The sequence below is a fragment of the Condylura cristata genome, unplaced genomic scaffold, assembly GCF_000260355.1.
Source record: "Condylura cristata isolate star-nosed mole 26May11 unplaced genomic scaffold, ConCri1.0 scaffold00015, whole genome shotgun sequence".
Classification (NCBI taxonomy): Eukaryota; Metazoa; Chordata; class Mammalia; order Eulipotyphla; family Talpidae; genus Condylura; species Condylura cristata.
The window spans coordinates 35,826,755-35,841,905 of record NW_004567116.1 but is presented as its reverse complement, the minus strand read 5'-3'; the positions used below and the strand labels follow the sequence as shown (position 1 = coordinate 35,841,905).

The following is a 15,151-nucleotide window of genomic DNA, read 5'->3' as shown; positions in this document are numbered from 1 at the left end:
AAAATTTCTACACCAATTTATACTACTACCAAGAGTGTAGAGGGTTCCCTTTTTTTACATTCTTGCTAACACTTGTTTCCTGTCTTTTTATAATAGCTATTGTACATCTGTGAGGTCACACCTGATCATGTTTTTGATTTGCATTTTCTTATAAGTGCTGATTCAGGTCCTACACCCATTTTTGAAGTCTTGTTTCATTGTTGTTCAGGTGTATGAGTTCTTTATATATTTTGGATATGAACCCCATGTTGTTAAGTGTATGTTTTGCAAATATCCTTTCCCTTTTAAATAGCATGCCTTTTCATTTGAATGGTTTTTCTTTCACTGTGAAGAAACTTTTCAGCCCCATTAATTTATTTTGGTTTGTTTCTCTTGCCATTGGAGTCAAATCCACAAAGACAAAGGTCATATCAATTTGCTTACTGCCTATGTTTCCTCCTATATATATTTAACCTATGTGATAATTTAAGATAATAATCTGGTCTCATTCTTTTGTGTGCAATTTTCCAGTTTTACCAAGACTATTTTTTTCAAGACTTTTCCCCCTCTCTATTCTCCTTGTTCCTGTCTCACAAATTAACTATCATCGTATTTGTGGATTCTTTTCTGGGGTCTCAATTCTTTCTACTAATCTGTCCATTTTCATCTAATACCATGCTTTGTTTATTACTGTTGCTTTGTAGTATATCTTGAAGTCAAGAGACATAATATTTCCCTCTTTGCTCTTTTTTCAGAATTATTTTTCTCTCTGAGGTCTTTTGTGGTTCCTACAAATGTGGGTTTTTTGTTTGTTTGTTTCATCTACATGAATAATGCTATATTTGATTTGATAAGGATTGCATTGAACTATAGATTACTTTAGGTAAAAATGGTAATTTTGATGGTTATAATTCTTCCAATCCATGAGCACAGAGTATCTTTCCATTCTTTATGTTTTCTGTTCCTTTAAACAGTGGTTAGTTTTCAGTGTGTATGTCTTTGTCTCCTTAGATAAATTTATTCCTTGATATTTTATTCCTTTTGCTACAACTGTAAATATGATTGTTTCCTTATTTCTTTCTGCTAGTTCATTGTGCGTAAAATTACAAAAGATTTTTGTATACTGATTTTTAATCTGAAGTTTATCCATAGTTGTTTGTTATTTCTGTATTTAGTGGAGTCTGTGTTTTCTAAGTTTAATATCACCTGCCAATCGTGATAATTTTATATTCCCATGACATATCCCTAAACCTCTAAAGAGATCACTCTTTGTTTTCAACGTATGTACATTTATGCTTCCTTTCCCATCTTATCTCCTAGCATGATATTTAATAGTGAGATTGTGATTGTGTCTCAATCTTTTGCTTAACATCATGAGTTTCCATTATCAAATATCGTACTAGGAGATAAGAGGAGAAAGGATACATAAATGTTTGTATATATGTTGAAAACAAAGATTGATCTCTTTAGAGGTTTAGGGATATGTCATGAGAAAATATAAATGAACAAGGGGCCTCTGAGGAAAAATCAATGAAGAATATCAAAGACCAGAGTGTTCAATGGATCATTCGCATGAATACTGAAAACTCCAGGATTGTGGGTGTCCAAAAAAAAAAAAATGAGAAAATGTTGACCAAGTCATCATTTAACAATGGAGTATAACCAAGAGAGATACCAATAACTTAGGAGTGGTAGACAGTATATGAATGACACAAACCTCAAAGGTATCATCTATTCTTGTTTGTTGTTGTTGTTAGATTTTACAAGAAAGAATGGAAAATTGGACACATGAAGAATGAACTTATTACCAAACCAGAGGTAGAAGAGGTAGGGGAAAATGAATGGCCCCCACTTAATAAGAAGTAGAGCACTTGTTTACAGAAAACATGAGTTTTGTACATGTTAATTGATGTTTATGTACAAAGTGGAATCTTCTACAACCTCTCTGTGACATCTTTCTTCCATTTCCAACTCTGAAGCAAAGATAAAAGAAGAGGAGGTGGTTTCTATCTTTTGTCCTTTCTTGAAGACCTATCATCTTACTAACAACATTGAATATTAATATTTAACAGAGAAAAAAAATGGGATCCTAGAACAGAAGCTACTTAAGAGAGATTCAGACAGATTCCAATATTGGTTAGGAACTATGACACTTATGGAAATTTATGTATGGGTATATTTAAAAACACACATATGTCAATGTAAGTGATGAGGAAACATGCTAGTAATGACAGTCCTTTAAAATAATGAGATTTAATTGTTGACCAAACATTTATTTAAAGCCTATTATGTGCCTGATACTATGCTAAGAATACAATATCATGTATCATTTAACAAGAATAGGGAAGAGATCACTCAAGAATTATAAATTATGATGGAAAATGAAAGAAATGTACAGAGTTCTTATTTCAGAAAACAAATGACCCATCCTGTAAAAAATTCTTTTTTGAGGACTTGAGGTTTAAATTGAAATTCAATATTAGTATGAATGGCAAGGATAAAGATAGGGACATGCAGTTCCATTAGGAAGAGCCCAGATAAATCATGGGTAGAGGAAGCATGGACATCTGAGCCACTAAAGAAGGATATTTGTGTTTATTTGGAACACATAACACTTAATCAGCACTGCATCTATTCCAAGGATATGCAAATACTTTAGCACATACAACAAAATCATTTGGGTACCAGTGGTTGGAGCTGGAGGAAAATGGCCAAGAGGGTTAGGAATGAAGACAGAAGATAAAGAAATAGAATAAGAATTGAACAAGAACTACTGTATACAACAAACATTAACTCAAGTCTACAAGAAGATATAAAAACAGAATTATGATTGCTCTCAGAGGTTAAAATATATAATACTATAGGAGCCATAGAGGGTCTTTCAGCTCAAAAGCAGTGAAGAAATATAGATGTGAAGAAACCAAGCTTGCCTGCAATTTTGGAGTCAGGTGGATCAAGAAATTTTAAAGAATTTCTCTTATAAACTTGAAAGTCTAAATTTCTCCACAGTTTTCCACCCCAGTTCTGTGATGCCACATTTTACTGACATAATAGAGCCTGGCTACACATCAGTGTCATTGGGGATAGTGGCCTGTTTCCACACGTTCACAACAGGCACCGTCTCCCCTGAACTACTATCCTAAATCATTTGATCCAAATCTGTCAAGTTGCTTATTGTTTCTTAATGACTTGATTACTTTACCTTGTCAACACAAGTAAATCATAAACTTTGAAAGGAAGAAAGATATCAAAAAAAAAATTACTTGCTGATTGATCTCAAAATCATAGGACTCAGAAGAGATTTGCCAGCTTCCAAACACACAGCATAGCTTCATTACGTCTGTCACGGCTTTCCCTACCAGTAAGTAACCTCGACTATGGGGCTCCTAGTTCACAGAGGAGGGTTTCTTTAGCCCCTTCAGGGCAGCTGATTGTTACTATACTCAGGTGGAGTCAATCCTCTTGGAATTTAGAATTTTGAACAGCTGGTCCAAGATCTGCTTAATTTTGACCCATAGACAATGGGGTCCAGTGCAGGGGGGAAGAGCAAGTAGAGATTGGCAAGGATGACCTAGGCTGCAGAGGCAGTGGGTGGCCAAAAGCACTGCATGACCACAGAAAGAAAACCTGGTCCGTAGAAGAAGATGATGACACAGACATGAGCAGTACTGTGCTTGTTGCTTTAGCACATGCCTTAGGTGAAGGAAAACGAAGCACTGTCTTCACAATCTGTCCATAGGAATATGCAATAAAGGCCACATCCCCCACACCGAGAAATATTGCAAAGGCATAGAGATTGTCCACAGTGGTTGTCCCACAGGCCAGCTTCATGACGGTCATGTGCTCACAGTAGGTATAAGCGATTGTGAGGGAGTCACAGTATGAAAGCGAATGGACCAGGCTTGGAAAGGAGATGGTCAATCCCACTCCACGCAGCACCACTAGGCCTCCAATCTTAGCGACCACAACCGGAGTATGAATGGTGGCATAACACAGTGGGTTGCAGATGGCCACCAAGGGGCCCAAGGCCATGGCCACCAGCACTCCTGACTCCATGGTAGAGAGTGCATGGATGAAGAACATCTGGGAAAGACAGGATTGGGAGCTGATGGCTGTAGTGTCAAACCAGAAGATGGCCAAAATCTTGGGCAGAGTGCAAAGAAAGAGGATCAGATCAACAAAGGAGAGCATGGCAAGAAATAAAAACATTGGCTATAAAGGCTGTGTTCAGTCTGGATGAGAAAAATCAGGACGCTATTCCCAGTCACTGCCAGGAAGAACATGAAGCAAAAATGAACTGAGATCTAAATGTGGGCTGTGGTCAGTCCTGGAATGCCAAACAAGAAGAAATTATGTGGGAAGAGATAAGAATTATTGGAAAGAATCATCTCATCTCACAGGCAAGAGCGAAGGGCCACTGCAAAGAAAGGCAGGCAGCATAAATGCAATGAGGTGGGCAGGGAAAACTAACACACCATTACAGTCACTATTTCAAATAAAATATCAGCCTAGAACCCTATCAGAGAAGGAGGGGGTAGGCAGGACTCAGTCCTGAAAGCAATACAGAGGGCACTAATAACTGAAGCAGAAACTTGAACCCAGAATATTAAAAAAAAAAAAGTTTTAGAATATTAGATTAGTGTGAACAGGGACCACTGGGCCATAACTCTCAAATCCTCACTTAAAGTTAGAATTTGTGTAAAATATCAAGATATTGGAATAAGGCTGAAGTTTCAAGAACAGTTAAGAAGCTTTGGATTAATAATTGAGCTCAAAAAATATTTCCTGAGTTCCTCTAAAGATTGTAGGAAGAAATAGAGAGTCAAACAGGATCAGGTGGATGAAACACATCAAACTAAGGTAAAATATCACACATACAAAGCTACAATGCAAGCACAATTCTGCAACCACACCTTGGAGAAATGGAAACACCTTGGAGAGTGAGCATTGAATTATGCCTGTGAGGCTCAGGGAAGGCTTCACAAATTAGGAAACATTAGCGAGAAAAGTTGAAAAGAGAGAGTCAAATATTGCTGTGACTCACTATCATTGGATGTCCAAACTCACAAAGCGTGAAACTGTTGATGAACTTCCAAGAGATAAATGTTGAGGAAGCAGAGATGAGAGAATGATGGAGGATAAGAATAGAAAATCTGGAAAGGATGCTACAAGGTCAGGGAACTGTCTCAATGGAGGAAATGGGGGTGACATTAATCTAGCTATGAAAACTATCAGACAACTGTGGGGAGTGTCAAGAGCACAGACCTCAAGGTGAAGCTATGGGGATGAGGGAAAAAAACCATCCACATCCTCGCTACCAAAAGAAGAATGATAAAACACAGCACTGTCCCCACAGAGGGCTGCAGTCTTCTGCCCACCTGTGCCTATGCAGATGCTTATTTCCACAACTCTTCCTCTGTGGAGCAGCAGCCTCCTGCCTGCCTGTGATCTGCACCATGCTTAGGCTTCTCTGCACTGACCTCCCTCAACAGAGGCCACTCTTCTAAGGCTGCCCACCTGCAGCCATGCAGGCCTCTCTCAGCAAAACTGCACCTTTCAGAACAGCTCTTTCTCCCCACTTGTGCCTATGCAAGCATCCTTCTCTTTCCTGTGCCTTTCTAATAAACTTGCTCCTTAAATAAGTCTGACATCTCTGTGTCATGGAGAATGTCATCACATGCCACTAAAAGGGGATTTCTGGAGAAGCCTTGCCCAGAGTGAACCCAAGGGCCCATTATCAACCTATCGGCTCCAAAAACTATATAAGAAGAAAAGTTTAGATGAAGATTGGATTCAAACTGTAACAGGCTTGAAGTACGTTCCCAAACAGCACATGATAATAAAGATGTCAAGGAAGACAACACAAAAGACAAAGAGGTTGTTTGAGCAGGGCATTGAACATTAATAGGACATTAATAGTTTTGTAGTATTCTGGGCACGAGAAGAAAGATGTGATATTAGAGTGGGCAAGAATAATATTCTAGAAAAAAAGCAGTATTAATGATGCAAAAAAAGAAAATTGGAAAAAGTCATTATTGGTAAATACTATCAAGCATTTATGAAAGGAATATAGTTCTAACCACTTTTAGAAAATATAGAGTCTTCTTTTGTTGTTGTTGTTGTTGTTTGTTTGTTTGTTTTCAGGGAAAATGTTGTCATAGTAAAGTCCCTTCCTAGTTCTAGAGAAAAAAACAGGAAGTCCAGATAGGCACTGAATCCAGAGGCCCCTACAAAGGACCTCACAACCACCAGCTGCAAACACTGATTGCATTGACAGAAAAAAAATGGAGAAAATTTATCCTAAGGAACAAAGGGTGTAGAGAACAAAAGGGGGAGAAGAGACCATCGGGGTGGAAACCCCAGGTCATATCTGTACACAGAGAAGGCAAATTGAGTGTTGAGGAGCTAGCGTGGAGAAGGTGGTTGTGAGGGCCATAGAAAACCAAGTGGAAGGGAGTGGCCCAGAAACATGGGGAGGGGGATGCTCAGAAAGGTGTGGTCAGGTTCCCCAGGCGCTGTCAGATATGGGTGGGTACAGGACTAGGCAGATATATTGAGCCTAAGTTGAAGCACAATGGAGTTCCCCAAGATGTCCAGTCTTCAAACAAGAGATGTATGTCAGAGTCTCAGAGAAAATAACCAGCAGAGCAGATCCAGGCACCAGTCAAGCCAGCACCAGTGAGAGGCACAAGACCTTCTCATCCAGGAACCCCTCCACTCACTGCAGAGCCAGATGCAGATTCACTCTCCCGGTCATACAGAACCATCTCCGGGAGAAGTAGAAACCCTGTACCCTAAATTTTCAGAGTAAATATGGGTAAAAGAAAGATGATGACAAGGGGAAGTGTATTCTGTTAGGGTAGCATCCAAGACTGGCATCTAAATAAGACTTGGGAAATCAGGGAGGGCTTCTTAAAAGAAGTGATACCTAGAGATGCAAAAGACAAACTTCACCCATAACATGGCAGAGTAGAGAGATTTGGATTAGCCTCTTCACCAAGAACAACTAAAAGGAAGAGAAAATCAGACTAAAATTTGCCCAAGGAAAGATTCAGTTTCCACTGGAGAGATGGAGGACTTTACCTTGGGGGTTTGCCCTGGGTTTGATTTGCCCTGCTGGCAGTGGAGACAGAGGGAAGAGGCAAAGGCCGTCCCAGCCAGGGCAGCAGGCAGTTCCAATTTGAGAGAAAATATCTATTCAAGTCTTTAGTCACCTATTTATTTTGTCCTTGGCTGTTTTGGGTATTGAAAAAAAAATCATTACCAAAAACAATGTCAAAGAGTTTACACTTTGTGTTTAGTTCTTCTAGAGTTTATGGTTTCATGTCTTATTTTCAAGTGTTTAAAACATTTTAAGTTGTTTTTTGTGGATATTGTGGATCTGATTTTATTATTTTGCTTACAGATGTCAAGTTTCTCCAACACAATCTGCTGAAGAGGTTTTATTTTTCCCATGTATTTATTAACTCCTTTCTCATAAATTAATTGACCATATATGCATGAGTTTATCTCTTGCATAAACTATTCCTTTGATCTCTATGACTTTAATTCCTTTATTATTTATTTGTTTATTTATTTATTTATTTTAAAGATTTATTTATTTATGCATACAGAACTGGGGTACAGGCCAGAGGTGCAGGGGCGGTGAGAGACTTCACCAGAGACAGAGTGGGGAGAAGAACAGGCAGATCAATGAAGTACACTGCTGAGGGGAGCAGCGGGCGGGTCAGGAGAGGTCTGCCTCGCCATGTGGTCTCCTCTGGGGCAGGCTGGAATCGAACTCATGCGGAAGTGGCTTTAGCTTCTCAGTGCTGTGTTTTAACACACTGCGCCACCAGGGAGGGCCTATTACTTATTTTTAATAGAAGGTTTGGCTGCATATTCTCTGAATGAAAGAGAGCATAAGGATGTTATTCCTCTTGAGCAAAAAACAACCTATGGTAAGTGAATAGAAAAGTTTCTACTTAATAAGTAACACTATCTAAGAATAGTGTTTGGCAGGGCTGCTTTTTGCCTTGCCAAAAAGAAGCAAGTAAAAAAAATGCTAAAGAAAACATTTAATAAATAAATATCTTCAAGAACAATGCCAACAAACTGTGATTGCATTAGCTCTTTCAATATATAACCAAAAGATTCTCTAAAAGGCATGATTTCTTTCAGTCAGCTTGCTAAAAAAAAAAAAAACTGATTTGGGGTGTGATTAGTTTCATTTAAATTAAAAAAACATAATAATAACAATAAAAGACACAGCAAAACCAATCAGCAATAAGAAAACATTTACAAATCAGAGACATTCTGCAGGTGGTAGGGAAGGAAAGAGACCAAGCACAGGAAGAAACAAGAGTCTATGGTGATGTTGCATATGATGGAAATTCTATGGGGTCTACAAGGAAAGAAAGCAAACATTGTGAAAATGTTTCTTTGATTTAATTAATCAACTAATTTTAATGAATGGATGGATGGATGAGTGAATGAATGAGTGAATGAATGAATGAATGAAAAGCTAAGAACCTTGGGAAGGAGTCCACAAGATGGCGGCATAGTGAAGATGCTAGATTTGCCTCCTCCCAACACACACCACAAATTTAATGCCACACAAAGCCAGAAGCTGCTGAAGAACCAATATTGGGGAACACAAGAAAAGAAGGCAGAGAAAAGCAGAATTTTAATAAATGAAAACAGTATTAAGAGTTCTCTGAGACAATATAAAGAGAAGAATGTGGCAGCAGAACCCCCACTCTGTGAATTCAGGCAGACGGGTAAAGGAGCGTCCTGGAACCCTCAGCAGCTTTTTCAAGCTCTTAATAATCTTTCTCCACCATTTGTAGTGAGGCGATCAGGTGCAGGGTAGACAATGGACCAGGAGGCTGGCAGGCCTCTTTTCTCCCAGAGAATCTTCACTCTCTCTGGGCTGGTTCTGCCGCTTTCCACTGCACTACAGCCCGCAGTCCTCTGTTGCCCTTACAGCCTCAGCCTCCAGGCCCAGGTGCGCGCAGCTCACACACGCCCACATCGCACTCCAGGTGTCCACCATCAGGCATCTACTTCAAGCCCACGCTCCTAAGCGCCTCCTGCATTCCAGGCTGCAGGTGGTAGACACAGAGGCCAAAGCCAAAACGCCTGATATAGATGTTCCTTACCCTACAAGGAACTTCTATATCATGGAGATCCCAGAAGCATAAGAAAAAGACACAGCAGATTTGTCACTAGTCATGCCAATAACTGTGGGTCCAGTCTCCCCATGACTGCTCTTGTCAGAGAGAAACTAAGGAGAAGAAAAAGCAAAAGACATAAATTGATTGAATAATTAGATAAAACACGCGATATTGGTGATATATCAAAAATAAAGATTTTTTTGGTGCCTCAACCCCTGTTGCAAGAGAATTAAAAATAAAAATAAACAAATTGGGACTACCTCAAGTTAAAAAGTTTTTATGAGCAAGAAAAAGTACAGGATGATTCAATATGATGCAGCAACAAAGTAAATGTCTTTCTCACTAGAGAAGTTTTCCCATTTCCTTTCTTTATTTACATTTTTATGCTTGAGGTTTTACAAACTTTGTTTTTTATACTCTGAGGGGAAAGAGCATCCCTAAGAGGATTGCATTGGGATTGCTGACCACCAGGTGGTAGAAAGCAAGGTGGCCTCAACCAAAACTTCCAGATGTTCATGTGCAGGAAGGCTGCCCCTCGCCCATTCCCCTTCTGCTCCCTGTAACTCTGGATAAATGCTCTGCCCTCTGCCAAAGAACAGAACTGTAGTCTGCTGCCTCCTCAATATGTCAACAAATTAAACTCTTTTCCTCCTCTTTTTCCTTTTATTGGCCAAGGGAACTGAGACTGGTATTGCAGTAACAAATAGTCACCTTACTGAATGGGAAAGAATATTCATACAATATATAAATCTGATAAGGGATTAATGTCCCAACCATCCTCGAATCCAAGCTAGATACTATGTTGTTAGGTCTATGGTGATTGCTCCATATTGAGCATAGGCAAAATTTTATTCTCATCATTCTTCCCTTAACAATCAGCACAACTGTATACATAGCATTTACACTGTATTAGTTTTGATCATAATCTAGAGATGATCAAAAGATATAACAAATATAGGCAGAGTATGCAAATACCATGTCATCTTATGTAAGGAACTTGATCATCCACAGGCCCTAGAATCCACAGGGAAATAGCTCCCACCCCCTATGGATGTAGAGACAACTTTATAATAAAGAGAATATTGAAAAGATGTGCAAAGTTTAAATGAATAAACAAGATGGCAAATACAACAGGGATGGCAACCTCAAGAGCCATTTATGAGGGGCAATGCGAAGAAACAGCAGTATTGACAAAAGCCATTGGGGAAACAACTTGACAGGAGCAGAGGTCAGGAGAGGACACAGGAAGTGCAGAACAGTGGGCTAGTAAGGAACGAGTCAGGAAAACAAATCTCTCAATTTGTCTTTCTTGCTGCCTTCTACCTCCTACCAGTGCCTCTCAGGAGCCAAATCTAACCACAAGTGATTAGCCACAGACTTCACCCTCCTTGACTACAGAGCAGGGTGCAAAGTAAATTGGCAAGGGCAAATAGGTTTCCAGCAGAGGAGGCCTCTGCGCTTCATTTATTTATATATGGGGTGGGGGAATCATGAAAAAGGAAGTGGTAAAAGCTAAAGCATAGATGTATCTGCTGGAAAATTGTCCCTGAAGAGAATGAAGGGCAGTATAGGAGTAGAAGCAGGCATTCAGGGGTTCACACAGAAGGAGGGACAACTCTTCCTAAACTTTCACCAAGACAGAGATGATTATCTAACCTTGCTCCCATGAGACTTGGGGCTCAGTACTTCTGTGCTCTGTGATGAACTTAATGCACCTCTAAGATCTTTAGGGTCATTTGGGACAGTGGTGAAAAAAAAACCAGCCCTTGAATCATCCAGGAACAAAGATTAGAGAGTCTCATAGAGGGCTTAGGGAGTGGTAGAGAATGTCCTGGGACTCCAGGCCCCAGAGGACAAGAACCACTGTGCTGTCTGCCACAAATGCATAAAAGAAAGGTGTAGCCTGAAGGGGTATCTATGGAAGGTGGCTGCATTTGGAGATCCCTCCAGAACCTCCCAGCCAGGGGAGCCAGAGGCTGAGGTGAGGGGAAGAGGCTGTTTTCTCGCTGGGTTCTGAGGCCTCTGTTCTGTTTGTTCTGTCTGTTCTGTCCGTCCTGCTGCTCTTTCTCCTCCCTCCTTGGTTTTCTCAGATTGCTTCCATGGTTTGGTCTTTCTGACTCCTCCTGACAAGTAGAGAAGGTAGAAATCCCCACCAGAGGAAAGAACAGCCATAATGCTGACTCACAGAGGGCTCCAGGAAGCTCACTACCACAAGGAAGCAGCAAATCCTCCCTTGGAGATTAACTTCAAAATCTCAGACAGAACTACCTATTGAATTCACCCATTTCTGATTCAAGCCAACAAATAAAGCTAGAAATAGACATCAGCTCAGGAAATGTAGAAATGGCCATCTATCAGTACAGCATAGGCCGGGACCCCCCAGGAGAGAGCCCAAGAGGCCTCCTGTGTAAGGGTCAGACCTAGAAAGTGACGATATTTGTTTACACCATTTAGAAAACTATAAACAAATAAGATGCAATATAAAAATGAAAGTTTGTAATATCAAAATTGCCCTAACACTAGGAGACAGAGCTTTCTACCAAAAAGAAAATCTGAGAGTTTACAAAAAAAAAAAAAAAAAAAAAGCCATTTCTTTTGGAAAGCAGTGGTAGCAAATAGCTGTTTGGCACGACATTATTAAAAAAAATGCAGAAAATTTTCTAAAAATACCTATGACAATTGAAAGGAAAGAATGACTGGGTTAAAGAGAACAGCTCTTCAAAAATTAATTTATTTTTTTTTACTTCATACACTAAAAATTAGCCTTTTTAATTAAAAAAGTAATTTGAAATCATCAGTAAGATTCTTCCTTAACATATAATAAATACACTCATTGTACAGTCACTGAGATGAACTTTAATGATGAACTACCCAATCCAGCAGTAATGTGTGAAGATATGTTTGAGCTTAATATTTAAAACATGATTACTATAAATTAATGAGAAGATTTATTTACTGAATGGTGATTTATCCATTTGTGGGTGAAATGAATTTAGATACTTTCTCATTCTGTGTCAGATTTCAAATCAGTTACAAATTTAATTTTTAAATCATTTTATAAAGAAGTAAACACTAAAGTTCTGTATTTTATACTGTAAGTCCTTAAAAGTCATGAAATAACATGGAACTTCACCTGTCATAAATGCATAAAAGTGTAGGCATATGCCTGGGTGTACAAATAAAAGATAAATAGAATGTAATGGAAAGCGAATTGGAGGAACTGTTTTCAGAAAGACTGACAGGAAACCAATACAAATGCATAGCTTGTACTACCACACTACATAAAAACCAGAAACATAGTATTTCATATAGACTACAAGATACTGTTTTTAAATTACTATTTTTAAAGAAAAACAGAAATTCAACTTAGCATAAAAATGAGGGAAAAAACTTTAAAAAATGCTAAACTTCACTAAACAGTGAAGTGACAGGTGAGCTAAAATTAAAATATCAATTTTCTTTTATTCTAATAAAGAAGAATGTAAACATAAAAATTAAAATTCCCAGCTTTGATGTGGTTGTGATAAAATAGACACGTTCATGAATACATTCTAGTGGGAAAAGTAAAATTGCTCATAAAGCAATTTTTCAGTGTATATAGCAAGAGGACTTAAAATGTCCAGTCTCTCCTACAGATCAAGAAAAATTTCTTTGAAAGACAATTTGGTAGCAGCCATCACAATCTCCTTTTTTCCTTTCCTGTTTCACCTAGAAATTTATTTCTTGGATATAATACATGAATAAACGCACAAATAAGCTTAAAGACATATGAACAAGCAAATTGTTAAGTAATTTTTCTAGCAGCGAAATATTGGAAACAAATTGAAAGTAGTCAATAAATTATGGGATATCCATGTGGGAGAAAATCTTGCAACTTAATATCCATATGGTGATATCAGTCTTCAATCTTTCTTAAAAAAAAAAAAAAGAAATTTGATTAACCTGCTAACATTTGCTTTTGTGTGAAAATTATACATATATTCTTATTCACAGAAAAACTAGCTCTGGAAGAATTCCCAAGAACTGGTATTATTGCCTGCCTCTGGGTGGGGGGTGGAATAAATGGGGTTTAAGAGGACCACCTATAGGAGTCTTACATTGCATTGACATTTTCCTTTTATTTGACTTTTTTATCATGTGCATGTATAGTACTTAATAAAAACCAAAATGCTGTCAAAATTAAAATTTTAAGAGGGCTATGAACTTTATATGTATCACATTTGTGTCATTTGAAATCCTACTCAAAGAAAATAAACTGAACAGTAAGATATTGTTCAGTAAACTACAGAATATCCAAATACAGAAATACCAAAGTCATTAAAATTGAGACTACATTGCTCTTATGATACTGAAAGTCTTTGGTCCATTTTTTTCATCCATGCAAAGAATCTTTGCTGAGGACCTATTTTATGCCTTAGAATATATCACTAAAAGCAAAGCTAAAATAAAAATTTTTCTGCATTATATGTAAAGTATTTAAATATAAAACAAAAACTAGAAGTACATGAACCAAATAATATTTACTGTTAGTGATAAGATTATTGCTGGTGTATTTGGACATAATTTTTCCAACCTTCTATTTAGAATTAATTTTGTTTTGTGATTGTTGCTGCTACTGCTTTGTGAAATATTTCCAGGAGCCCAAAGACAGTCGAAGACAATTCGTGAATAGAACGAACTGGGTCAGGAACTGGAATGTCTGATCAGAAACCTCAAATGACCTTTCAAATACAACCTTCCTATTTCGGTTTTAAAGACAGACACTGAGCACAGGAAACCTGTACCATGGATAGCGCCATCAGTGTAACCAACATTTCGGCTTCCCAGGTTTCCTATTTCATTCTCATGGGGTTCCCAGGCATTCACAGCTGGCAGCACTGGCTCTCTTTACCCCTGGCTCTGCTCTACTTCTTAGCTCTTGGTGCTAATCTCCTCATCTTGATCACCATCCAACAAGAGCCCACACTGCAAGAGCCCATGTACCATTTGCTGGGCATATTGGCGGTCGTGGACATGGGCCTGGCCACTACCATCATGCCCAAGATCCTGGCTATCTTCTGGTTTGATGGCAAGGTCATCAGCCTCCCTGAGTGCTTTGCTCAGATGTATGCCATCCACTGCTTGTTTGGCATGGAGTCTGGTATCTTCCTCTGCATGGCAATGGACAGATACATCGCCATCTGTCACCCCCTTCGTTACCCGTCCATAGTCACTGAAACTTTTGTGATCAAATCCGCAGGACTCATGGTCCTCAGAAATGGCTTGTTGGTCATCCCAGTGCCTGTACTGGCTGCCCAGCGACACTACTGCTCCAACAATAAAATTAACCACTGCCTGTGCTCTAACTTGGGGGTTATCAGCCTGGCTTGCGATGACAACACTATGAACAAATTTTACCAACTGATTTTAGGATGGATCATAATTGGCATTGATGTCACCCTGGTTTTTTCTTCCTATGGGCTAATCCTTCGCTCTGTGCTGAGACTGAACTCAGTAGAAGCAATGGCCAAGGCATTAAGCACCTGTAGCTCCCACCTCATACTCATCCTCTTCTTCTACACAAGCATCATTGTTCTGTCTGTGTCACACCTCATAGAGAAAAGTATCCCACTTGTCCCTGTACTCTTCAATGTGTTGCACAATATCATCCCCCCTGCACTCAACCCCATGGTCTATGCACTCAGGACACATGAGCTCAGACTGGGCTTCCAGAGACTTCTCGGGATGGGTGATAACATGTCCACCAAGTAATTTTAGCTTTAAGAAAGCTTAACAGAAATTGTATCTCTCAATAGACCTAGATTATAATCTATTTTTTCTCCTATTAAGGAAAACTGGCCAATATAAGGACAATAACTGTCAGCTTACAAATCAAAACAGGTATTAAAGTTATACAGGAATTTCCTATTACTAAAAAGTAAGTTAAGGCCCTCCCTGGTGGCGCAGTGGGTTAAAGCACAGCACTAAGAAGCTAAAGCCACTTCCGCATGAGTTCCATTCCCGCCTGCCCTGGAGGT

General features: G+C 38.9%; 1 protein-coding gene and 1 pseudogene across 1 annotated transcript; one reads left to right on the top strand and one right to left on the bottom strand.

Moving 5' to 3' along the window:
• Positions 1 to 3,422: 3,422 nt before the first annotated feature.
• LOC101618830 lies at positions 3,423 to 4,367 on the bottom strand (annotated as a pseudogene).
• Positions 4,368 to 13,919: 9,552 nt separating this feature from the next.
• On the top strand, positions 13,920 to 14,885 carry LOC101618593 (olfactory receptor 56B4-like). The gene has a single exon (XM_004683638.1). The coding sequence runs from the start codon at positions 13,920 to 13,922 to the stop codon at positions 14,883 to 14,885; it is 966 nt and encodes a 321-aa protein (XP_004683695.1).
• The last annotated feature ends 266 nt before the right edge of the window (positions 14,886 to 15,151 follow it).